At 38.7% G+C, this 26,338-nt stretch overlaps 1 protein-coding gene across 4 annotated transcripts in view; it reads right to left on the reverse strand.

The window, feature by feature from the left end:
- cerkl (ceramide kinase-like) overlaps positions 1 to 26,338 on the reverse strand; it is an 85,292-nt gene that overhangs the window by 40,337 nt on the left and 18,617 nt on the right. For all 4 annotated transcript variants that reach the window (XM_047814772.1, XM_047814773.1, XM_047814770.1 and 1 more), the window contains exons 2-3: positions 22,481 to 22,717; positions 2,836 to 2,967 (exon numbers count right to left, since the gene is read on the reverse strand). In XM_047814772.1, coding sequence (XP_047670728.1) covers positions 2,836 to 2,967; positions 22,481 to 22,717 — 369 coding nt within the window. The remainder of the gene's footprint in view (positions 1 to 2,835; positions 2,968 to 22,480; positions 22,718 to 26,338) is intronic.

Below are 26,338 nucleotides of genomic sequence, written 5' to 3' on the forward strand. Positions count from 1 at the left end.
TCCTACATGATTTAATCTGTATCGTATAAACTTAATGATTATTAACTATTGTATACAATACATTTCTTCTCCCTTTTCACCTTTTGGCCATTTTCTCCTCCGATATACTGTAGAAACCTCTTGAAAGACCTCCTCAGGACTCCTAACACTTAAGAGCCCTTTTAAGAGTTAATGTGCTTTAAGAAGAACTTTTATCTTTACTGGGATCTTCTCTTTAATTTGAAGAGGAAACACCCACATTTCTAAGACTACATTCACGTTCTGATGAATGAATGACATTTCATGGCGTGTCATTCACAAAGGTTCGATGAAGATTTGGGCTTTGAGTTTACCAAAGGTCTTTTCTAATGTGATATGATATCTATTACTTGTTAATACAATTGCAATTTAAAGAAGCAAATGCTGGGCATCTCGTCATCTCAGGAAAAAAGCTCTGAGGAAGAAACCTTAAGAGGAACCAGGATCAGAAGGGAACCTCGTCCTCATTTGGGTGACACTGGACAATAAAAAATGTAAATAGCTCCTGAGGATCTAATGAGTAAAGCATGATTTCCGAGTTCACCACAAACCCAACACTAATTCCTTCCTGCTGATGTCTTCAAATGATCACTGATGAAGACCCGACCATAAAGCCGACTGACGCGACGGTGATCTTCCACTCTGTTAAGCAGCCTTCATGTCCTCTAAGGAATTTCACTTTCTTATCTCTCCTATTATTTGAATCACCCTCCTCATCTTCTAACATCTTCATATTTTAACAATGTGATTTATTTATGTATTTATTTATTTATTTGTTTGTTTGTTTGTTTGTTTGTTTGTTTGTTTGTTTGTTTGTTTTTAAGGTGCAACCTCATTTTATGAATCAACATTTATCTGTGGTATTCATATGACCAACATATTGATTTGCCCTGAGACAATGCTAATGGAACAGGACATTGTGTGTGTGTGTGTGTGTGTGTGTGTGTGTGTGTGTGTGTGTGTGTGTGTGTGTGTGTGTGTGTGTGTGTGTGTGTGTGTGTGTGTGTGAGTACACTGAAGGGTGAACAATGTGGTAGAACATTGGCCTGAGGGCAGACATTAGTGTACCTCAGTCACCAGTAATACCCTAAGGGGGGCACAATCCCCTAAACACCATGATGTCATTCTGCAACCACAGGACATAGAGGTACATATGTGCTGGACCTGAAACTTTTAGCTTTATGATCAGTCACAGTAATAATCATACATTTAGTGTATTACTATTACGTATTATAATTTATACGTTTAATACACAATTCAATGAGCTGCAATGAGACATTACCGTTACTTATTTTTATGTCACAGCCATAGAAAGTCCTATTTCTTTTAGGCTATTATAATGTAGAGCTGCTCCAAGTTACAAGCATATTTTTAAATCAATGTTCCTGATACGATGTAACCATGACGATGAGAAATAATGCTTTAGGCTCGATATCTAAACACGCTTCACTATCAGCTTTACTTGTTTGCCATTACGTCGAGCTAAAAATGAATAATGTGGCTATGTAATCATTTATAGGCTAGAGTGTGTGGAAGCTGTGTGTTTTAATTAAAAGTGACAAGAACAGCGCAAGAGAATGCACCCGGGATGTAACCATAGTAACAACCGGGAGGACTAGAAAGTTAGCAAACATACATAAGTTTGTTGTTTTTATAATATTCAGTTATGAGGCAGATATAAATAGCCATGGAGTAAAGCAACCTAACACCTGCCATCATAATACACTTACTTTGTGTTATCTTCTGATACTGTGGGGTTTCAGTGCTGCGGTTGTGTGTGTGTGTGTGTGTGTGTGTGTGTGTGTATATGTGTGTTGTGTGTATGGTTTGTGTGTATGTGGTGTGTGTACAGTGTATGTATGTGTGTGTGGTGTGTGTGTGTGTGTGTGTGTGTGTGTGTTTGTGTGTATGTGTGTGTTGCGTGTATGGTTTGTGTGTATGTGGTGTGTGTACAGTGTATGTATGTGTGGTGTGTGTGTGTGTGTGTGTGTGTGTGTGTGTGGTGTGTGGTGTGTGTGTGTATATGTGTGTGTATGTGTGTATATGTGTGTGTGTGTATACTGTATGTGTGTGTGTGAGTATGTGTGTGTATGTGTGTGTATATGTGTGCGTGGTATGTGTGTATGGTGTGTGTGTGTGTGTGTGTGTGTATATGTGTGCGTGGTATGTGTGTATGGTGTGTGTGTGTGTGTGTGTGTGTGTGTGTGTGTGTGTGTGTGTGTGTGTGTGTGTGTGTGTGGTATGTGTGTGGGGGGTATGTGTGTATGTGTGTGTGTGGTATGTGTGTGGGGGGGTATGTGTGTGTGTATGTGTGTGTGTGTGTGTATATGTGTGTGTGTGTGTTGTGTGTGTGTGTGATTCACAACACATTATGAATCCACTCATTCTAACACACACATTAGTACCAACTCCTTGACAGACTTTTGTACAGCAGAACAGCAGACACACCACATGGTTAAAGTCGAACAGTAAAACTCTTATTTACTGATGAAAACTGTAGCTTCATTGTTTTGAGATGCATTAGTTAGTCAATGTGAGTGCTTTTTCATGTAAATCTGTTCTTTTAAGTTTTCTGTTGAGCCGAACACCTCCAGGACAGAGAGTCTTGTGTTTTGTGTTTTCTCAGTTTTATTACAACACGTTAATGACGTCACTTTTTGTTATCAAATCGATAACTGGAACTCATTTATTTTGCAGATTTTTCAAAACGTTAAGTGTAAAAATAGTTGGATCATACGATCATACAATTATATGTTCTGGATGGAAAAAAACCTTTGTGTGTGTGTGTGTGTGTGTGTGTGTGTGTGTGTGTCATACCAGTGACATCAGTCTGTATATCGGCGAGCTTTAACAGTGGAGCAACCCGATCCTTGTAGATTTGATATGCATCTTTCTTGTAGCTTATCGGGTTCACAAAGACCTTCAGAGACTTGGGACGATGCTTAAAACCTGCAACAAGAGGATGGGAGGATTACAGGCAGAAAGACAGACGGTGACAGAGAGAGACACATCGACACAGAGAGAGACAGACAGTGACAGAGAGAGGCAGACAGAGAGAGACACGGGGAGACAGACAGACAAACAGAGAAAGAGCGAGACAGACATTGACAGGCAGAGAGAGAGACAGACGAAAAAAAGAGAGAGACAGACAAACAGATGAAGAGATAGACAAACAGAGAAAAAGACATACAAGGCAGAGGAAGAGAGAGACAGACAGAGGAAGAGAGACACAGGCAGAGGAGGAGAGAGACAGGTAAAGGAAGAGAGACACAGGCAGAGGAAGAGAGAGACAGGTAAAGGAAGAGAGAGACAGACAGAGAAAGAGAGAGAGAGAGACAAACAGATGAAGAGATAGACAAACAGAGAAAAAGACATACAAGGCAGAGGAAGAGAGAGACAGACAGAGGAAGAGGGACACAGGCAGAGGAAGAGAGACACATGCAGAAAAAGAGAGAGACACAGGCAGAGGAAGAGAGAGACAGACAGTTAGAGTGAGAGAGACAGACAGAGAGGGGGAGAGAGAGAGAGAGAGAGAGAGAGAGAGAGAGAGAGAGAGAGAGAGAGAGAGAGAGAGAGAGAGAACACCTTTTAATTTCATTGAAGTATGCAAATTAGTTATGACTCATAGCATTAAAACCCAAATCACTGACCCCAGTAAATCCCCCCAGACAAATCCCTACCCTGGGAGAGCAGTTTGTGGTGCAAAACCAGAACATAACCAAAAGCTGGACAGACCAAAGCTACATCAGACAACAGTAACAGTCTTGATATAATACTCAATGCTGGAATGTAAAAGAGAAAGGGATGTGTAGTGGATAATAAAAACGAGTGATGAATTCAAACTGAACGCATTAATAACAGCAAGAAAGCAAGAAGTGATCGAAAAGACAATCAGGGCTCACTGAGTAAAGTAAGTCTGAGGAAAAACAATCCTAAATATTGTGTTAAGCACTAACGAGACGACGAATGTAGAGTTAATCATATACAAGTGTCACATTATCTTCACCTTCTTCTTTTCATCCTTTCTTTCTGCTCCCGACATTACTGTAAAAACTTCCCCCCTTTACTTCCGCCTCATCCTCTTTTTCTTCAGCATCTATTTCATGGTTTCTTCTTTATGTTCTTCATCACTTCATCAGTTCTCTTCTTAAGTGTAGTGTTTACTGATCAACAGCACCGAGTGGCAATTCAGAGATGGAAATCTACTGAGACGGAGGGAGCAAGTGAGAGAGAAGGAGAGAGTGAGAGACAGTGTGAGGGTGAGAAAGAGGGAATGGATGAGTGGTAGAGTAAATGTGATCCCCATGGGTATTGATTTAAAAGCTCTGTGCTTCTCCAGTGTAGAGGAGCTCACATCTGTCAGCGTGTGTGTGTGTGTGTGTGTGTGTGTGTGTGTGTGTGTGTGTGTGTGTGTGTGTGTGTGTGTAAGAGCTCAGAGCTTCATAATGATCATCCTTCCTGCTGAATGGAGCTTTTGTGCTCAGACACGGTGCAAGTTCACCCCACTCGGAGTGGAAAGGTCACGACTGCCGCTGTTGTTCACGGTGCTTGAACCTCTGCCAGAATTCATGGGGAAGTCATGAATAAAGACACCCATTGGGCTTACACACACACACACACACACACACACACACACACACACACACACACACACGCTCTCCGTTAAAACTGTTTTCTGTTCACTCATTTTATCAAGTAATATATCAATCATCTTTTTTACCCCATCTCTCTCTCTCTCTCTCTCTCTCTCTCTCTCTCTCTCTGAGGAGTGTATATTAGTACCTCATCATGAGCAGAAAGGTCTTTCATTCTATGGAATTTCAAACACACACACACATTTCTGCACATCACAAGATCCCACCCATCCACGCTCCTGCTTGATCCTCTCCGAAAGTTCCTAGTATCAACTTAATCAAAGCTGCCCTATCATCATCCACGCTCCTGACATCGCAGGGTCATCAGAGTCACCCCAGGGTCACGGTTCATACATTGCCTGAATAAAGGTGCAGCAAATACAATTGTTTCATATACAATTGTGAATTGATTGGATTTTAATGAGCCTTTAATGGCTTGGCAGCTTTATACATCTCTGAAAGTGGTGGGGCTGTGTTCCAAATTGAGTGCATAAGGAAAATGCATTCAATATATATATTCAATTCACAAAGCATTTCAGCTGTCTAATGTTGGGTTTTTATATAGTTTATTTATTTATTTATTTATTTATTTATTTATTTAGCTGGAGCTATGATGCTAATGGTGTAAGTAAGAAAGGTTTTGGACAAAATATTCCCGATATTCTCCCTAGTTTTCTGGTGATGTCACTCAGACTTGCTGAGCTGGTTTAGGACACTGTCTGACTTGAAAAAGCTCAAATAAATCTACCCTTAATTGGGCTTTATATGAACCTTATATATTGTGGACCTGCCTACCTAAATATTAGGACAGAATGCAGGAAGATGTACATTGGTTGACCTTGCATTTTTATTTGCATTTAAACTGATTGACAACGAGGGCGCACGGTGGCTTAGCGGTTAGCACGTTCGCCTCGCACCTCCAGGGTTTGGGGGTTCGATTCCTTCCTCCGGTAGAAAATGAATGAATGAATGAATGAATGATTGATAATGAGGTTAAGAGAACAGTGTGGCTTTTTTACCTGTTGAAGCATAAACTAATAAGAAAGTGATTATTTTATGCAAATATTGTGAAGAAACATGAGCTGCTGCTATTAAAAGCACTATATTATTATTATTACCATCATAATACCATTAAATAATAATAATAATAATAATAATAATAATAATAATAATAATAATAATAATGACTCATTATTATTATTATTATTATTATTGTTATTATTATTATTATTATTATTATTATTATTATTATTATTATTAACAATAGTATTAGCAGATGTGGGTAAATGGATAAAGGAACACCTGGGGCTTACAACACTCTTCAACATTTGTGATTAAATATGCAAACTGTATTTTACTTCAAGCTTTAATTAGAAACATCGATATACAAGTTTTTATCCTAAATGTCTAGTTACACAGTTTAGTCATCCACAAATGCCAATTCCATTCTAAAATCTCTTATAGAGAATATTCTTAATACGTTTACCACAAAACTAAGTGTATCAAAGGCTTCAGTTAATCCAGTGGTTCTGTTTCCTTGAGACGTCACAGATATTATGATCATCTCATGTGTTTTTGTGTATGCATGTGTGGGTGAAACAAAGCGGTGTGTGTGAATATGGGCTGTAATTCCTGCCCCGTTGTCCTGCCTGGTGTTACTATGGTACATAATCCTGAGTTAGTGCAAACGGCGCGCTACGTCTCTGAGGAATCAGATCCCAGAGATGAACCTGCACTCGGGTTTCGGACTGTTTTCCCCACACCAAAGGCCACGGCGATTAACAGCACACAGTCATTTGCAGTCACATGTGTAATTACACAGAGACTGACCTTTTACAGACACAAATGCTACTCGTTCTAACACCATGCTCAGAGGGAGTTAGCAGACACGATCCGCCACGTTGCGCTGAAGATGCACCACAGCAAAAAAGTTACTGTATATATATATACATAGCAAACCTTTCTTTCTGTCTGTCTTTGTGATGTTAAAAAAAAGAAAAATTATGTGAGACATTTTTTCCACCCTTAATGTGACAGCAATCATCACTATCATATGTAAACATATGTTTACCAAAAAGGCATCCTTTCTTTTTTTTCAGTGTGGTCCACTAGGTTGCACATTTTGCCACACTTTATGTAGCTTGGCTAACTTGCTTTTTACTCCTTAGTCTATGTTGTTTCATGTAGCTACAGTATGTGTTTTTATGTAGCACCATGGACCTTGAGAACGTTGTTTCATTTCACTATGTACTGCATCTTGACTTGACTACAGCAACCAACATAATTACAGTTATTGTCTTTGTCAAATGACCTTATTAAGAGTGACTTACAAGTGTATTGATGACTAAATAAAAAAATATCTCCCGATACTGGTTTACTAGGTCATAGGCTAAGAATGCTCTTCTACTCTGTTATAGACTCTGTTGTTAGTCTAAAAACACTTTTATATTTATTTTAAGTACTTTGGGTAGAGGTAGGTCTTAAGACATGGCCTGAAGATAGCCAGACATCTAGGGTAAGTTCATTTAACCACTGAGATACCAGAACAGCAAAATATCTTGATGCAGGCCTTCCTTATACTGTACCCTGAAAGATGGTGTGCAGGAAGATCAGAAGGGATCGTGGTGCAGTTTTGAAATAAAATGGTGCTGGTCTGTTTTTAGCTTTGAAGACAAACAGCAGTGGTTTATATTTGATGCTGGCAACAACAAGAAGTCGGTGGAAAGAGTGTAGCATTGAGGTGTTGTTGGAGAACTCAGGAAGGTTGAAAACATGTCACGAAACTGGATTCTTTACCTACAGAGGTCAGTTAGCACACAGATTCCAAAAGGATGGTACAATAGTCTAGTCTCGAAATGACAAGAGGTGGACAAGCACCTGAGTGACCCGTGTGGTGAAAAAAGGACCAAATGCTTCTTGTGAAAGAGAAATCAATGTTGAAAACAACAGCTGACAGTTTGCTGGGATTAAGCTTCAGCTGAAGTGAGTTCATCCAAGAAAAAGATGCTGAGATCTGAGCAGAAACAAGGATATCTAAAAAGGAAGAGGATAAGCTGAGTTTCTTCTGCAAATCAGTGGCATGAAACTTAATAGAAATTCACTATGAGATCAACTATAAAGGAAGAACTGCAGAGGACCAAGTGCTGATCCTTGTGGGACACCAGTGGAGAGTCTACATGGAGTAGATGTGGATCCCCTCCATATCACCAGATATAACCAACCTCTAATTAAAGAAGCAAACCATTGCCATTGGGTGCCACCAACTCCAAGACTCAAGAAGATAGACAAGAGAATCTTGCAAGTAGCTACCCATTGACAGCCACAATTCCAGTTTCTGTTGAATGTGCTATTTGAAGCCAGACTGGTTAGGATCTTGGAGGTTTTTTTTCTGAAATTGATATCTGAGGGATGCAGAGTGGGAATAACTGATGCTAATGGTGATAGTAATGGTGATAGTAATGAAGAAAGTGGAGTCTGAAGCATTGTGAAAGGACTGAAATCAAATTTTCAGGTGGAAGGATTGCTGGACAAAGTGACTTTCAGCATCTTTTCTATCTTGATTAAAAACATGTGCCAGATTAGAAAAATGTGCCAGTAATTCAGACTTGAGAATATGAATCTAGTACTTACTTGAAGTTCAATTACTGTTGCTATATGCTACATGGCAGAGTAGCTAATAAGTTATTTACTTGTCCTATTGTCAATTTTGGCTGGACAGTCTGTTCTTGGTAATGTCACTGGGGTGACCCAATTTCTCCGTTTATTGATGGTGATAAAATTAATTTTCTTCCTTTTCCACAAAATATGAAGAACAAAAGGTAAAGACTATCCCACAGCAACAGAGGATATTTAGTTGGGGTTAATCAGAATCAGAAGCTCAGTGGTTAAGTGGTGTGGGGCTACTGATCGAAAGGTCATGGGTTCGAACCCCAGGTCCACCAAGCTGCCACTGCTGGGCCCCTGAGCAAGGCCCTTAACCTTCAGTTGTAAGTCACTCTGGATAAGGGTGTCTGCTAAATGGCGTAAATGTAATTCTGAGCATTCAAATGCCCCATTATAAAAGGGTCTATCTATCCATCCATCCACATGATAACTGTTGTATTTATTTTCTTTTTTCTTTTCCTGTCTTACGCTGACTGCAATGTATCTCCTGAGACAGTGTTTCCCACTGTACTCTCTCTCTTCCCCTCATTAGCACAAGGAGTGGAAGTTGGCTGGTGTGTGTTTTCCAGGCAGTGCGGTGGGACTTTGTTTAGCTGCACAGATCAATGTGTAACTCAACACCATGTTCAGGTAATTTACTGATGATTATGGGAGAAAAGCTCCCCAGTGGCAGAGGGCTCGGTCCACAGGGCGAGATTGGGAAGCTCCACACAGATGCACACAGACGCTCGGTAGGGATGGGATGGGTGACATCAGTGTGCAGACACACACCACACACACACACACACACACACACACACACACAGAGCGCGAGAGAGAGAGAGAGAGAGAGAGAGAGAGAGAGAGAGAGAGAGAGAGAGAGAGAGAGAGAGAGAGAGACCATTTCTAAGCTTCAGAATTGCTGAGTGGCCACATCATCCATTCCCTCAGAGCCGATGACCTCATGGAATGTTCACCACACATGTCCTACACCATTCACCTCACTACATTTGGGAGGGGAGGTCGAAGATGATCATAATGGCTGTGCTGGGATATCCGTCTATCTGCACATGCTGACAGAGAAGTAGGTTTAGGATAGATAAACTGTCAAATAGAAATCTATGCTGACTGACACACAGAGATAGACAGGTAGACTGACAGACAGACAACAGTTCAACAGACTGATCAGTAGAAAGTAAGACACAGCTGATATATATACCAGACAGACATCAAAACAGACAAATAGACAGACAGACAGACAGACAGACAGACAGACAGACAGACAGACAGACAGACAGACAGACAGACAGAAAGTGACAAAAAAGACAGACAGACAAACAGACAGACCAAATGAGACAGAAAGAGAAACCAAAAGATAAACAAACAGACAGAGTGAAAGACATAAATATAGACAGAAAGACAGCAACAGGGTGATGGAAAGATAGACAGAGAGACAGAGCAACAGGGAAGGTGATGGAAAGAAAGACTGATAGTCAGACAAACAAGATAGACAGGCAGACTGACAGAAAGTCTGAAACACAGACAAAGCAACAGGCAAACACACGGAAAAACAACTGACAGAGAGACAGACAGATCAACAAAGAGAGGGGCTGAGAGAGAGAGAGAGAGAGAGAGAGAGAGAAAGTGAGACTGAAGCAAAAGCAGTGAAAGAATGGGAGAATTACAGAGGGAACCTGGAAGACAAACTGATGGATGGATGGATGGATGGATGGATGGATGGATGGATGGATGGATGGATGGATGGATGGATGGATGGATGGATGGATGGATGGATGGATGGATGGATGGATGGATGGATGGATGGATGGATGAATAATTACTATGAAATGTTAATCAGATACTTTAATTATTTACTATTGTAAAATGAGGCAATGTCTGAATGCTCCTAAAAAGGGAGACCGAGATCTAATGGAAAAAAGAGAGAGAGAGAGAGAGAGAGAGAGAGAGAGAGAGTGCCACAGCCACACGGCCGGTGCTGTAATATCGCGCATGAGCGGTCTGAAGGCTGCCCTGCTGCCTGAACCCAGTGCACACAAGCAAGCTTGGAGAAAAACGGGCTAATCCTCAGTAACAGATGTCTTATTTTTGCAGTGAAAAATCCCCAAGTGGCGGCGCAGGCTGGAGGCCTCGGTGTGGGAAAGGTCAGAACAACGGCGAGGAGGAGGAGGACAACGACGAGCGGCCATACAGGAGACAGGCGGATGAAGAGCGGAGGAGCTCCTCTCCGCACGCCGGCCGAGCGCCGAGACGCTTCCTCAGATCTTGTGCCAAGAGAGGAGCATCTGGCGAAGAATCAGGGACTGGCATTAGCGAGCTTTAACAGCAGGGAGTCTCCAGATTTGTCCCCTCGAGCAGGGGGATCACACACAGGGGGGACGCTCCAGGAGGAGGAGACATGGGATGGAGACTTGGCCCGCTCCTCCAAATCCTTACACTGAAGCTTTTCAGTCATTTACAGTTATTTTGAATTTCTGAATTAAACCGAGATTGGAGGATTTGGGTTCATCTGAATGACGTTTCACTTCATCCAAAAAAAAAAAAGACAAGAAAAACCCCAAACAAAAAAAACCCCACAATCTTACTTTTATGAACCTGAAAGAAACAAAACAAAACAAAAAGTCTAATATATAGCACACAAGTGAGGGAAGCTTATAGCTTCCAGTTTGGCTTTGTGTTTAAATAGTCACACTCTCACTTCAAACCATGTCTGTTCTTGTTCTTGAACTTGTTTGAAAGACAATTTTTTAATCATTAGCAATAAATTGCCTGATGTGCTTGTTACACAATTTAAATACGATTAAACAGAAAAAGAAATACTTACACATTTATCCTCAGCAAATAAGGCACAGTCAATGAATATGCAAATAAACCCTTGGACCCAGTAAACCCTTTGGTCTTAACCTGCATTTGCATACTGGAACATGATTGGCTGTTATATTTTATGACACATTAACACTAATCCTGATTCTTAAATAAATGCCAGACTCCTGCGGTTAAAAAGTTTCCTTTTAATTATTTATTTTCTTCTTGAATTAATTTTATGGAAAACATTAAATCGTAGAGCTTTCCCTCACTACCTCTGCCTTTTTCTATCTCAATAAAGATAAATCAACATATTTTAGCTTTAAATTTTTAAATTTCTGTCAAGCTGCTTTGAGAAAATATCTATTGTTAAAAGCCTGCTACAAATAAAAAAAAATAAATAAACATTAAATGCAATTGAAATTTGAAACTACGGGTTTATTTTTCCACACAAACAGATATCATTTTTTTTTCTTTGTATATTGACTTTCTTAATAAATATGAATGTAATTTTCATTATTTTGTAAAAAAAAAAATAATAATTATATATACTTATATAAAATACACTTCTATTAGAAAAAAAACTAGACACAATAGATTGTATATATAATAAATACTGAAGCTGTATATATTTATTTTTGTAAGAAGTTTTCATTTAATATATCATTTACACACGTTTACGTTTTTCTGCTAAAGTAGTTATCATTTAAAGTTTAGGAGGAGCAGTGAGATAGTGAAGATACCAAGATTGTGTGAAACATCTGAAATACTGTCAAGTAATTTCAAATACATAATAATTTCGATTTGTTTAGTTTGTCCATTTTTCTGCATTTCACTGCTTTATTATTTATGTGTGAGTGCAAAAGTAGTTTGACTCTTAATGTGTAAAACTAGTAGGAAAATAGTACAAAAGTACAAATCTCTTGTGTAAGCAGGTGTGTTGTGACTGGTAGTGTATATATTTTGGGGTGAGTGTCTGATCATGTGGACGTGCCGTAAAGCTTCTGCTTCTAGTGCAAGACTAAATAAACATACTACAGACTCAACATGTTTTGGTGGACTGAATTGTTTTTAATTTTTGCTACAAAATAAAATGCACAAAATAAAAAAAACACAGCTGTAGAAGGCATTGAGGTATTTACGTCTTACTGATTTGTTTTGTGAGGCTGAAATAAAGCAACATGTGTCCTGTGCCTCCGTTATGTCTGAGTGCTTCTACCTCTGGGAGCGACAGATGAGAAGAAGAAATGAGTCAGGGGAACACACACACACTCACTCACTCACACACACACACACACACACACACACACACACACACACACACACACACACACACACACACACACACACACACACACAGAGCGCTTGGAGAAACTGATATGAGCTGTTACCTACAGCGCAGTGAACCCCAGCATCTGTCCGCCCCATGGAGAAACACCGCAACAGACGGTCTCACTCGTTCATCAAATTATCTCTTCGATTCCTTTCATCCGCACTGAGTAACCTAGTTGTTCTCTAAAATTAAGAGGGAATAATTTTAAATGATTTACTCGGTCCTACACTCCTTTCACTGAAGCAAACTAAATAAATAAAAAAAATTGAAACAAAAAGCTAAACTAAATTAGTACGCTAGCTAAACTATCATAAAAAGAATATTCTACAATATTCTATGATATCATTTTATTTATGCAGACAAGACCCTAAATAACGTCAGGAGGACGGACAGGTGGGGTTTTGTGAAGGGGATTACTTGGATGTGGAGTACAAACAATTTTCTGCCACAACATCTTACTTAACAAAATCTCGCAACTGAACTAAAAAGCAAATTTAGAATTTAACCTAAATTGAATTTTTTTCAAAATTGAGTCAAAAAATTCAAAAGTTTTAATTTTACATGGGAAAAAAACACCATTCAAATGTTAAAATATTTTTTTTTAATGTGAGACTATAAACTTAATATTCTGTTTAACATGGGTTCCAATTTTTAAGATTTTTATATGATTTTTATATTAATGTTAGATAAACTGCTGTGTACACTTTTTTTTATTGAAATCCAGAAATTCCTATAAAATGCCAGTATTTGTAGTGTGTTCTGTCATCTTTATGGTTTTTTTGTACAAGAAGCTACACAAAACCCTCAAAAAACACAAAACTCTGTGGAAAGTACAGTAAGTAACTGAAGCAGTTGTTGTCGTTTTAATTATGTTTTGATTGTCAGCTTTTTCTCTTTTTAGGTAAAACCTTTTGTTGAATAAAAAGATTACCTATTGAAAAATAGAAAAAAGTAAGGGAACAAGAAAGAAAGAAAGAAAGAAAGAAAGAAAGAAAGAAAGAAAGAAAGAAAGAAAGAAAGAAAGAAAGAAAGAAAGATATACACACCTCATGCTGTCATTCATGTAATTTATTCCTTAATTTCTGAAATTTGCTTTTTTATTATATATTTTCCTTTATTTGCTTTATTCACACATTTAATTATATTAATTCATGGCATTTTAATATTCATCCATTTCCTAGTGATTTGCTTAAGAGAATCTTTTTTTTTTTTGAGTCACATTTTGAATCTGGATTGAACTCCCAAAAGTATCGTCACGTGAAATGTTTAATGTTTTTAACAAAAATCATCATCTTTCATTTATTTACTCACATTTTCTAATATGGTCTTCAGAATGTTATGATTCTGCATACATCTGTTTCAGAGTAGGAATTAAAGTATAGTTCTATATTTTTAATTTATTGACAGAATTCAATTGTATTTTTTAGACCAGTTTTTAAATAGTATTTTCTCATTGAGAAACATGTCTGTGTTAATCACACGTAAATTGCAGCTAGACAGAGATTAGAATAATTCTGGAGTATTCATTTAGAGCTGCCTTTTATGATACCCATTGTTCCAGTATTTGTGTCATGCGTTTCAGCCTGATCCGACACCTACAAAGTCATCTAATTAGCGGTCTTAATTAGAGTCAGATGCAAAGCAGAGTGTGAGTGCGCTTGTTACGTCCATCTGGCCTGTAAACACACTAAAAGACTGAGAAGTCTGAGAAGATTTTTTTTTCCCTTGAACAACTCGCACTTGGGTCAACACACACACACACACACACACACACACACACACACACACACACACACACGTACAGCGACCCATCCATTTCCACAGTCTCGGGAGAAAGGGTCTCCATGGAGACGGCTGGTGACTTAATGGAAAAGCTGTTAATGTGTAACGTAATCCGCTCGGCCATCGGCAAACGCTGTGCATGTTTTTTCATCCGCGTTCCAAAGGAGTTTTTCTTTTCCTCTTCAAGACACGAAACGGCCCCTCTATTATCTTGTTAAACAACTCAAAGCAATTATATGCGGCGCGTACGCTATGGGGCCAGCCGCACTCACTGACACAATGGGCCGTCGGTACGGCGGCTCGAGCTCTTGCGCTACACCTCCACTATTCTGCTCTCTCTCTGAGACAATAAAGATCGGCTTGACGCAGAAGTGTGACCACTCGCTCTGACACGAGTACCATGAGCACATTATGTGTCCAGAGGGGGGCGTTACCAGGTCTAGCAGGGCCTCTGGATTGACCTTGCGTCTGCTAATCTTTCAAAAGGGGGTTTAGGGACACTCAATCGGAGGCTATCGGACAGAGCCTTGTGCATTGCCCTTTACTACAGGTGCTTCTATTGTCCTAGGGCTTCTCTCTATTTCTCTCACTCTCGTTCGTGCTTTGCGGCCCCGCTCCGAGTCCTCATGCTCGAGTCAGGCTGCATCGCACGGCTTGTCAGGCTGAGGTGATGCCCACCTTGAATGAGAACAAAATAAAGGCAGACTGAGAAGGTTGAAGGGAGGAGTGGTTTTTTTTGGGGGGGAGGCACACCTTTTGTGTTTGGTGTCAGCTGAGACACACCCTCCATTGTGCAACATTATTAAGGGATCCCTGGGAAACACTGAGCCAGGAACCAGGCGACTGCTGGAACAGGTGAGCAAGTAACGGGTGCCTGTAATCCGCAGGGAGGCGGCGCCGACGATTCGGACAGAGCTGTAAATCAACAGAGATAATCCTGCTGTTGAAAATACAGTGTGTGTGTGTGTGTGTGTGTGTGTGTGTGTGTGTGTGTGTGTGTGTGTGTGTGTGTGTGTGTGTGTGTGTGTGTGTGTGGCAGGCGCTGAACAACATCCTTTATTAAGTGCTGCTATCAAGGAATCATTTTCAGCAGGCGGTCATGCGTGCCGACATGTGGCACAAGAAATGCATTAGCGCAGGTTGGCTAATGTGGGAACCTAATGTAGTGCGAGATGCCAGCATGCTGCTGTTCATCAACACCTGGGCAAGAGAGGACAGAGAAGCACTTGGGGTCCATGGCTAAAGCGTGGCACCCCCACTTTACTGAGAGAATGAAAGAGAGAGTGTCTACAAAGTTTCTATCCATCTGCTTTATAAACTTTTCATTTGTGCATATACCTTGCTATAGTCTAGATGATATAAGTAACCTTATAATAATATAAACCCACTCCGGTGTTTATAACAGTTTATAATCACACCCTCCAGTGTCACCCAGATGAGGATGAGGTTCACTTTTGAGTCTGGTTCCTCTCAAGGTTTCTTCCTCTTCCATCTAAGAGAGTTTTTCCTCACCACAGTCACCACAGTCACCTCAGGCTTGTTCATTAGAGATAAATACAAAACACATTTAAATATAAGTCTAATATGTATCTTGAATCTTTGTATGATATTCATCTTTGTTTAATATTAATCTTTTTGTACTGTTTCTTACGTATGTTCTGTAAAGCTGCTTTGAGACAAAGTCCATTGTTAAAAGTGCTATGCAAATAAATTTGAATTAAATTGAATCTTAGCTACAGGAAGGGAAACTAAGAAAAAATAACAAATAAAGATAATGATAAAGATTCTTTTTAGAATTAAAGCAAAGTTTACGCATTACTTTCCCTTAAGAGACCAAACTAAGGTCTCCAATCTCCTCATTCAAATCATTATGTGTATTAGATACACCTTTGATCAACATACTTCCTGAAAAAAAAAACTATTAAGCTTCATTAAAAATTAGCAAGTCTCCATTTGCACTGTCAATGTACCCAAGTCCATTAAACTAGCAGTTTTCGATTCCCTCATTCAAACCGCCATCAGTTATACACCAAATTTAAACCTTTCTTTTATCCGCAAGAAAAGATTTTAACAGCAGTTACATTTTACGATATGCATAAGAATAAAATCCACGAAATCTACCAATCAGGATTTTGACCTTAATACAGTACTCAGGCAGCATTGGCTAAAGTAGTAAATGACCTACTACCAGCCTCTGACATGTAAATTTTATCCTTGGATTTCTATAAAACTGCATTTTTGAAAATGTGCGTTGTTAAAAGGGCTATATGGAAATAAAACTAAATTTAGATGAATTTGGGAATTTCAGAGCTTAATCAAGAAAGCAAGGTGCATGAGTGTGTACGTGCATTTCTTTCTTTCTTAAAGGGGGATTATGTACTTTTAACCTGGCACCAAATAGTCACTGTAAAACATTTCACAAAAGAAATGAGATTTTTGATTCTGCGTTCACTTACGATAAATGAACCCTCTCCCCCTCGAGGCACGGCCCTTTCATTATGTTAATTAATTCACGTGGTGCGACGTAGGACACGCTTTCCTATTCACACGGCATCGGAACAGAGTGCAGATCATTGCCAAAGCCAACGTTGGAGGGCCAGGAACCCACGCTGGGTAAAGTCCCTATCTGTTCATAAACAGCGGCTCATGTGGGAGTGTCAGACGACGTCCCGGGACAAAACGTCTGAGATCTGGGGCAATCTATTTTAATTCCCAATGAGCAACGCTGCTGCAAAACGCTGCTCCAATCTGTGATTACATCACTCACTGTGTTCTTGTTACTGTGAGCAGAATTGCAGGGATTAACCAGCACTGGCTTAATGCAGCTTTATGATTAGACACTGCATCTAGAAAAGATGAACAAGCGTTACTGATGAAAAGCTTCATTTGCATTCATCGAGAGGTATTTGTTGGTGTTGTTGTTGTTGTTGGTTTTACAGACATTCCAAGATACATTTGCGTTATATGGCGCTGACAATAGATGAAAAAGCATTTCTGTATATTTCACAATAACCTTTACATTAGATTAGGCTGGCAATCTCTATGAACCGGGATTAACCGAGATTACAAACAAAGACTGCAGCACTCATTACAAAGAGGTGGATAATACATAATGTCTACAAGGGAGGTTAACGCCTGATATTTACACCCATGAGAGATGTCCATCCTGTCTGGAGGTGTCAATCTTTTATATCACACCATTTAGTAGAACTTCCTATAAACTCTTTATACATTCGTGGAAAGAACAAAAGCTCAAACAAAAATGCATAAATTCAAACAAACCAAACAAAAATGTTTCATGGCATTTGTTGCTTAATTTCATTCATAATAAGATGTAAGAAAAGTCTCTAATCTTTACCTTTATTAAATTTCTTGTAAGAGAAAAGGGTGAGTTTAAATCTCAACATTGTTTCACCAATCTCAGCAAAACTGAGCTCTCTCTGCCATGTCAATCCAAATGATTAGCCAACAGTACTTTCCTTCAAACTGTTTGAAAGGATGTGTTTTAATAGAAAAATTATACCAAATCAGGGAGTAAAAAAAATTCAGCATTAAAATTTCAGCTAAAAGTGATTTACATTGTTGTGTTTTGAAACACGTTTAAGAGTGGACAGATTTCATTGTGATGCAATATTATAAGCAGATTTTGAACCATTTTGAACAGAGGCCAAAAATGGAATTTTTATCTGTTTTGTTCTTAATCAGCATCGAATTTCTTTATCAAGTCACATTCCACGATGGCGGTTAATATGAAAGGTAGACCCACAAAAAAAGAGTAGAAATCTCTGACAATCAAGTCCTGCGTTCAGGAATACTTCCATGTTTAATCAGCAAGACTTTGACACCATACACAATTTCACAAAACATTAAAGCTACCCATTTTTTTTACATTTACAGCATTTAGCAGACACCCTTATCCAGAGTAACTTACATTTTTATCTCATTTTTATACAACTGAGCAATTGAGGGTTAAGGGCCTTGCTAAGGGGCCCAGCAGTGGCAGTTTGGTGGACGTAGGACGTACGAATCGAACTCACAACCTTCCGATTGGTATCCCAACACCTTAAACACTAGGCTACCACATACCTGTCCATATTAAAAGACACTGTACCCTAAACCACATCAGCAGATCTGTACAAGTGTAGATTGAAGCATATATATATATATGTAAATTAGCTGTACTCCGAGCAATCCAGATTTAAACTCGACAATAGTTTTCTTTAATTGATGAGTACACTGCACTTAAGTCTATATATATATATATATAGACTTAAGTGCAGTGTACTCATCAATTAAAGAAAACTATTGTCGAGTTTAAATCTGGATTGCTCGGAGTACAGCTAATTTACAAACTATTTTAAAGTCATTTCTTCTGAAGTTAAGCTTCAATTTGAACAAATCAAATCCATTAAGAAATGAAAGGGACAAAGCAGGATTTTTTTGTTTGTTTGTTTTTGTATGAAGGTTAAATTTGAAAAAGGAAAATTTGGTCTAGGTTTAAACTAATATTATTTGAGCATTTAAAACCTGAGTTATGAGTTGTAGTTTTTTTGCTTGTTTGTTTGTTTTTTTGTCATTTTAATCAGATCAAAGAGTTCTTCATAATATGTTCAGTAACTGAGTAACTGAGTAACATTAATTCAGATAACCAAATAAGTCATGTCAAGTCAAGTCAAGTCAAGTCACCTTTATTGTCACATCACCACGGCACATGTGCCTTGGTGAGTGAAATTCTTGGGAGCGAGCTCCAGAAATTGCAGAACCATTTACATACAGTAGTTAAGAAACATAAATAGAACAATTTACAAACAGGTTGAAAAAAAAATGTGCAAAATGCTTAGTACCATTTGAAATGTGCAAATGCGGAAAATGTGGAAAGGATGCAATGTGCTCATACATAGTCAGTACACAAAGTGTACTACTACACACACATATATATATATATATATATATATATATATATATATATATATATATATATATATATATATATATATATATATATACCCCCATACATATATATGTATGTATAAGTAAAAATATAAATAATATAAGTATAAGTATAAGTATTATATACATGTAATATATATGTAACATGGAAGGTGCAACGGACTGTACAGATACAGAAATGTCCTGTGGTACCGATAGCTTATAGTCATTTAATATGTCATTTAAGAACATTTTGGTAGTGATGACTTACTCATTTTGTTTACTCTTTCTCATATTCCAGTGTGGTTGATTGCTTAAACTTTTTTTTTTTTGTTATTGTTTGTTTGTTTGTTTGCTTTTTTTGTCCATACACTTCTTTATTCTCTGAACAAAATGTACGAATGCTTTGCTGCATTGTGATATCTGTACCGACGTGGTGAAAACTTCTTGTAATGATATCTTATTTGGCCAAAAAAATGATTTTGATTGTCAAACAGTGGAGAATGAGAAGGATGTGGTGTTGAAAATGATGGCCAAGGCGTTTTGGAAGGACACCTGTCCTGTACTGGCCTGTTTTGGCAGCCAGCGCTGGTGAGAGGAGAACGGATAATTACAAACTGCAGGGAGGCCAGGGGAGCAACCTGTTCCTCCTCTGTCTTCCAACAGCCCCTCGTCGCCAAACACTGTCTCTCTACGCCTCCCTACATCTTCCCCTGTGTACAACGATACTACAATGACATCTATTTACTAAACATATACCACAATGTCAAGGCAGTTCAAATCTTTGTACTGGACAAAACTGCCTATTAAACAAATACTCCACGTATTCTTGTAACGGTGTTCGTTAGAGACATTCACGCTTTCTGGAATCTCAGTATGAATTTAATCTTACAACTGGATATAAACTTACAAATATACTTTACACTGCTAGCTAACATTTAATAATTCCCTATTAAACAACACTTTGTTTTTTTGGTTTCGTTAGCTGCATAACTAAAATTATGTTGTGATTTTCATAATCACAAATCACATACTATATTCGTTCTCTGTTGAGGTTTTTGAGTGATTTTTTTTTTTTAGTTAAAATTATTTTCTAGCAAGTGGCTTGATGCTAAAATTGTACTTTCTCATACTTATAAAAAGAAACTTTGTTTTTAAAGCTTTTATGCAAATTATTGTATTGTACTTGTACTTGTAATATGTAAAATATGTGGAAATAAGACACTATATTTTCCTGTACTTTACATTTAGAACTTTGTTTATTTGGTTGTTGTCTTTTTGTTTTTTGTTTGTATTTGTCAAACTACACACTATATAACTAAATCAAATTTACAAACATACGTACACACACTCAATCGGCTACATCGTTAGCTAGATGGTACTTTATCTATTTTTATAGTATATAGAATATGTTACCATTTATTTTTTCATTATATTAAATAATCATCAAATTGCATTAACAAAATAACCACAGCTCCAACACCAAGCTGACCAATCTGGGAGCTGGCTGGATGGGCGTGGCTTGATATTCTAATGAGAGCAATTGATTGACATTCCTCTCTCCAAGCCTCCCAGCTGCTATGCCACTGAAGCAGAACTAAACTCAGCGGTACAATGGAGAAGAACCTAATGATAGATGATTGTAGTAGCATGCACTTAATTATTTTAGTTTCTTATTCTTAGATTTCTTTACTTAGATGTGGAAAGATGGCTCAAGCCTAAAGGTAAATTTTTTGATTAAAGCTGTATTTGAGGAACCAGACACATCAGCTTGATGACTATAAAGCTTACCTGGTCATTGTTTATTTAGGACTAGCCTGGCCTACTTGATATCATGATACTATAAATTGTAGAAACGCTAAAGAAATAGACAGAAGACATGTCTACTTCCTGCTGCTGACCAACTTTATGGAGATGCAGATTGCATTTTCCAACAGGACTTGGCACCTGCACACAGTGCCAAAGCTACCAGTACCTGGTTTAAGGACCATGGTATCCCTGTTCTTAATTGGCCAGCAAACTCGCCTGACCTTAACCCCATAGAAAATCTATGGGGTATTGTGAAGAGGAAGATGCGATATGCCAGACCCAACAATGCAGAAGAGCCGAAGGCCACAATCAGAGCAACCTGGGCTCTCATAACACCTGAGCAGTGCCACAGACTGATCGACTCCATGCCACGCCGCATTGCTGCAGTAATTCAGGCAAAAGGAGCCCCAACTAAGTATTGAGTGCTTGTACATGCTCATACTTTTCATGTTCATACATGACCAGACTTCTTTCTTTGTATTGGTCTTATGTAATATTCTAATTATAATAATTATAATATTCTAATAATCTAATAATTCTGAGACACTGAATTTGGGATTTTCCTTAGTTGTCAGTTATAATCATCAAAATTAAAATAAATAAACATTTGAAATGTATCAGTCTGTGTGTAATGAATGAATATAATATACAATTTTCACTTTTTGAATGGAATTAGTGAAATAAATCAACTTTTTGATGATATTCTAATTATATGAACAGCACCTGTATATATATATATATATATATATATATATATATATATATATATATATATATATATATGAAACTGATTTCCGTCACATGCCTGAAGAGCAGGCCATACGCCCAGCAGCAGACATGCTATTTATGAGGCGTCACTTTGAGTTGTGCTTCTCGTACCTGAGAAATCATTTACTTGTGATAGACCGACTGAAATTCATTAGTGGGTCGAGTAAACCGTTCCATGCCCAAGTTCAATCGGTGTCGGCAAACGTAATAAAGCTGAAAGCGTGGCCAGTGTTTGCTGTGTTAATGTTTGCATGATGCAATAAAAAGTGCACCTCAGCGACTCCCAGATAAAGCCTCCCTACCTCAAGGTAAGAAGCTTAATAATAAAAAAGTGCTGATAGTTTGAGTTTGCTTTTCCATTGTGAACGAGGTGAGGCTTTTAATCACCTAAGTGATCTTGTGTTCATATAAAAAAAGAAACTAGACGGAACCATTCGCATTAGTTTAAACTGATCGGTGACGGAAAAACGATCCCGACTTAGTTGTTGTTGTAGAATTTTATCGATGTAACTGAATGTTCTTGTCAGTAAACAAAACAAAGAAAAAATACAGAGAAAAAAAACATGTTTTGCATCTAAAAAAACATATGTTTTGCAAATAAAACAGTATCTGATTATCTATAATGATCACTGTGACCATGCTAAGGTAGTGCTGAAAGCCAATACTACTTACTGAAGTCTGTTTGGAGACACTGTCGATAAAAGACAAAGACACACATATAAACTGGAAGTCGTGACCATACCGTTGAGGATTTCTTTGAGATGTTTGAACCAGATTTCGCAGTGATCCACGCTCAGGTTATCCAGGTGGATGGTGTCATCTTTGAGCTTAGCTCCTTTGCGTTTGCAGAAGAACAAAGTGATGCCAAGCAGCGTGCCGCCGCTCTGCTGACCTGCCGAACGCCGCCGCTTCACCTTCACCGCAAACACGTCCTTCAACTCCACAAAGTCCTCGACAGGCTTCTTTTGTGAAGCTTCTCCTAGAGACACATACACACGTGTTTACGCTGTTAGGTCACATTGTTACATTAACAAATGTGCTAGTTAGCTTAAAGCAAGTTAGCTTTTAGTTAACAAAAGCTTGCTAGTACTTGTCAGATTCTTTAGATACTGCTAAACAAGTAACATCATTATAATTATTATTATTAAGCTAAATGATATCTGGTAAAGGCTAGCCCTCACAGATTGAAAATAGCTGTTGTAAAATATTACTGCATTGTAAATAATACTAGCAAAGTGATATGCCAAATTGTCAGGAAGTATCCCCACTGAAGTGCTTCTCAACCCCAAATCCCACTTGTCACAAAAATAAACATTAAGGGCCTTTTAACACCTGGTACCTTCATGTGTTTTCTCTGATCCGATAGCTATCTGATTTGTTAAAACTGTTCCATTTACATTAGGCACATAAATACGTCTTGGCGAATCGGATCTTTCTATTCCCGCCCAAAATGCAAATATACTTTACCTCATTTCCGGAGTAATTGAAATGGAACAAGCTTTGGTGTATATACTTAAATATACTTTTGTTTGTATAGGTTTTACAAAGCATTTGTTGGACGCTTTCATCGCTCCAAAGAGCAATAAGTGCCTGCGTGTCGTCCATGTTATTTGTTTCTGGCGCGATGCATGACTCGCGAGTCACCTGCGAGTGACGTACTTCTGTTTGGGAGGAGTATACAGTAGCGCTGACGTATGTGGCTTGAACAACCACATTAATTTACACCTGTCCAGTTTCATCTGAAATGCGTCCCAGACCACCTCCTGAAGTGGTTTGAACGATCGTATTTATATCCGTCTCGAAAACCGTTTCTGAGGGCATTTAGACCTGGTCTTTTTACCATCGGATAGCTATCTGATCACATAAAACGCATGAAGTGACCCGGTGTAAAAAGCCCCCAAGACTTAGGGAAGAAAACTAGAAATGGGATAAAAATGTTGAGGAAACAGTAATTGGTAAGGCGTTAGTGCTGAATGTTATCAGTTCTACTAAGAAAGTTTTGACCTAGCTTGCCCAAAATAATAGATGAAGACTAAGGATTCAGGGATCCAGACGATACATTTTATATACCATTTTACTTTCATTGCCACTATTCATGTAGCATGCAGCATGTGATTAAACACTGAGAAAAACTGCTGTGAGATTGTTGTGTTAGGTGTTCTTTGGTATCCATCATCTGCAAAAAAGGATTAAAAGCAGGGCTTAGAACCCAGGGTAACCCATGATAACCCAGGGATAAAGAAATGGGTAGCTTTAATGTTTTGTGAAATTGTGTATGGTGTCAATAAATACCCTTTGGTTTGGTCTGTACGTCTGATCTCTTGTATATGACAACAAGAGTCTGTCAATCTCGGCACTGTCTGTTAAAGATGTCTTTTTGTGTTCATCTTAAATGTGTATCTTTGTTCTTGATGCAATCCTGCTGTCATTAACGATCGTATTATCTTTACCACAATCCGCATGATGTGTTTTATTGTTGTTTTTCGATGTTGTTTGCGCATGCCGTTTTAGGTGAATTAAAATCTCTGTCAGAAAGTCGTATTCCTCGTTATAAGCCGAGACGATAAAACGCAACAACTGCTCGAGGCGAGGTTTAATACACTGTAAGCTCAGCAGGGTTAAATGAACTGACACAGTGTGCAACTTCTTCCTGTTAATTCAAGGAAGAAAGTTCTGTCAGTTTGTCCTGGTCAGAAAAGAACTCATATTAGACTCCGGAAGATGTTGTGTGTGGTGTTTGCATGTTCTTCCTGGGCCTTGAGGGGTTTTCCTTCGGGTACTCTGGTGACCCAGTAGAATAAGTGGTGTAGAGAATGGATGGATGGATGGATGGATGGATGGATGGATGGATGGATGGATGGATGGATGGAATGGATGGATGGAATGGATGGATGGATGGATGGATGGATGGAATGGATGGGATGGATGGATGGATGGAATGGAATGGATGGATGGAATGGAATGGATAAATGGATGGATGGATGGATGGATGGATGGATGGATGGATGGATGGATGGATGGATGGAATGGGTGGATGGATGGATGGATGGATGGATGGATGGAATGGGTGGATGGATGGATGGATGATGTCATGTGACTTGTTATGCACTTGAATTTTTACAGAATAAAATGTTGCTTAATATGTAATTTTATATGAATTTTTCCAGTTTTTGGCTGACAAGATTAAATGGAGCCTGATGTGAGTATCTGCTGTAGTAGCTCATCCACCTCGAGGTTTGACATGTTTAGATGCTTTTCTGCTCATCGTAGTTGTCAAGAGAGTTTATTTACTTAAGTTATCATAGCTTTACTGTCAGATAATTCTCTTCTGATCTCTCTCATCAACGAGAAATGTTTGACCACAAGACTGCCAGTCATTGGATGTTTTTTGCATTATTTTGTGCAAACGTCAGAGATTGTACAGCAGTTTCTAAAACACCATCAGCCAAGTCACTGAGATCACATTTTACAGTTGTGTATTTGCATCTATCTCTTTTGCTCTCTATTTGTCTCGCCTTTTCCCGCCATTTCCTCATGTGAAAGCTTGTCTTCATTAGCGGTGGCTCGGCCGTGCCCCATGTTTCAGAACATTAACTAGCTTCTCACATTACTGCACAGGACCCCTGCCACCATCTGCTCCTCTCTGTCCGTCCCCCTTGCTCCACCGATCCTTCCATTTATTTAACTCTGAAGTGTCCCTTCATCGGGGGACAAAAACACCCAGAGTCAATTTCATTAGTGCGAATGAGAGATAATCTCTCCCGGTAGAGTTTTGCTGAACCGCAGACCAGTCCGCAGTCTTTAACAGGGACAGAGAGAGAATGCTCTGAGGGAGGGAGGGAGGGAGGGAGGGAGGGAATGATGGAGGGAGGGAATGGGGTTTGTGACGGGGCCGGTACAGTAAGCCAGGTCGCTGTCTGAATCAATCTTGGCACATCTGCCTGACGCAGAGCGTAAACGGGATTAGGGTGTGACTTAGCCACTTGATGCTAATTGTGTTGAGGCTCTTGCACATGTTCATGTTTTCGGGTTGATAGAGAGATTTCACATGATAGAGAGAGGTATAACGAGCAGCTTAATTTGTGGCATTTGTTAAACGAGGAAAAAAAAAGATAATTAAACGAGTCGTTGTTGTTAAAATTGAAAAACGTATCCAGATTTTGCTGAGTGAAAATGATTTTGTTAGAGCTGAGGATAAATTTCATCACAGACGTCATCATATCACAACAGCTTTTTTCCATCTCTTAGGGCTAGCCTTTACAAGATATCATTTGCCTTAGCTGATGATGATACTACTTGTTTAGCCGTAGCTAAAGAATCGGAAGAGTACTAGCAAGCTAACTCATGTTTATTTTTTTGTGGAATTAATTTTTTTTATTAGTACATATGGTCGAACAAGTGAAAAAGAAGTCTAGTATGTGATATGACTGATTATCCACCTTAAGTGCCACTTTTGTTGACACAGGGAAGTCTGTCACTGTATAAATCTTCGCCATGTCTCTTTGTGTATCTTAATAAGTACTGCATATTTTAATTTCAAGTCTCTCTCTCTCTCTCTCTCTCTCTCTCTCTCTCTCTCTCTCTCAGTATTTACTAATTC

This window comes from Tachysurus fulvidraco, chromosome 6 (genome assembly GCF_022655615.1).
Source record: "Tachysurus fulvidraco isolate hzauxx_2018 chromosome 6, HZAU_PFXX_2.0, whole genome shotgun sequence".
Lineage (NCBI taxonomy): Eukaryota > Metazoa > Chordata > Actinopteri > Siluriformes > Bagridae > Tachysurus > Tachysurus fulvidraco.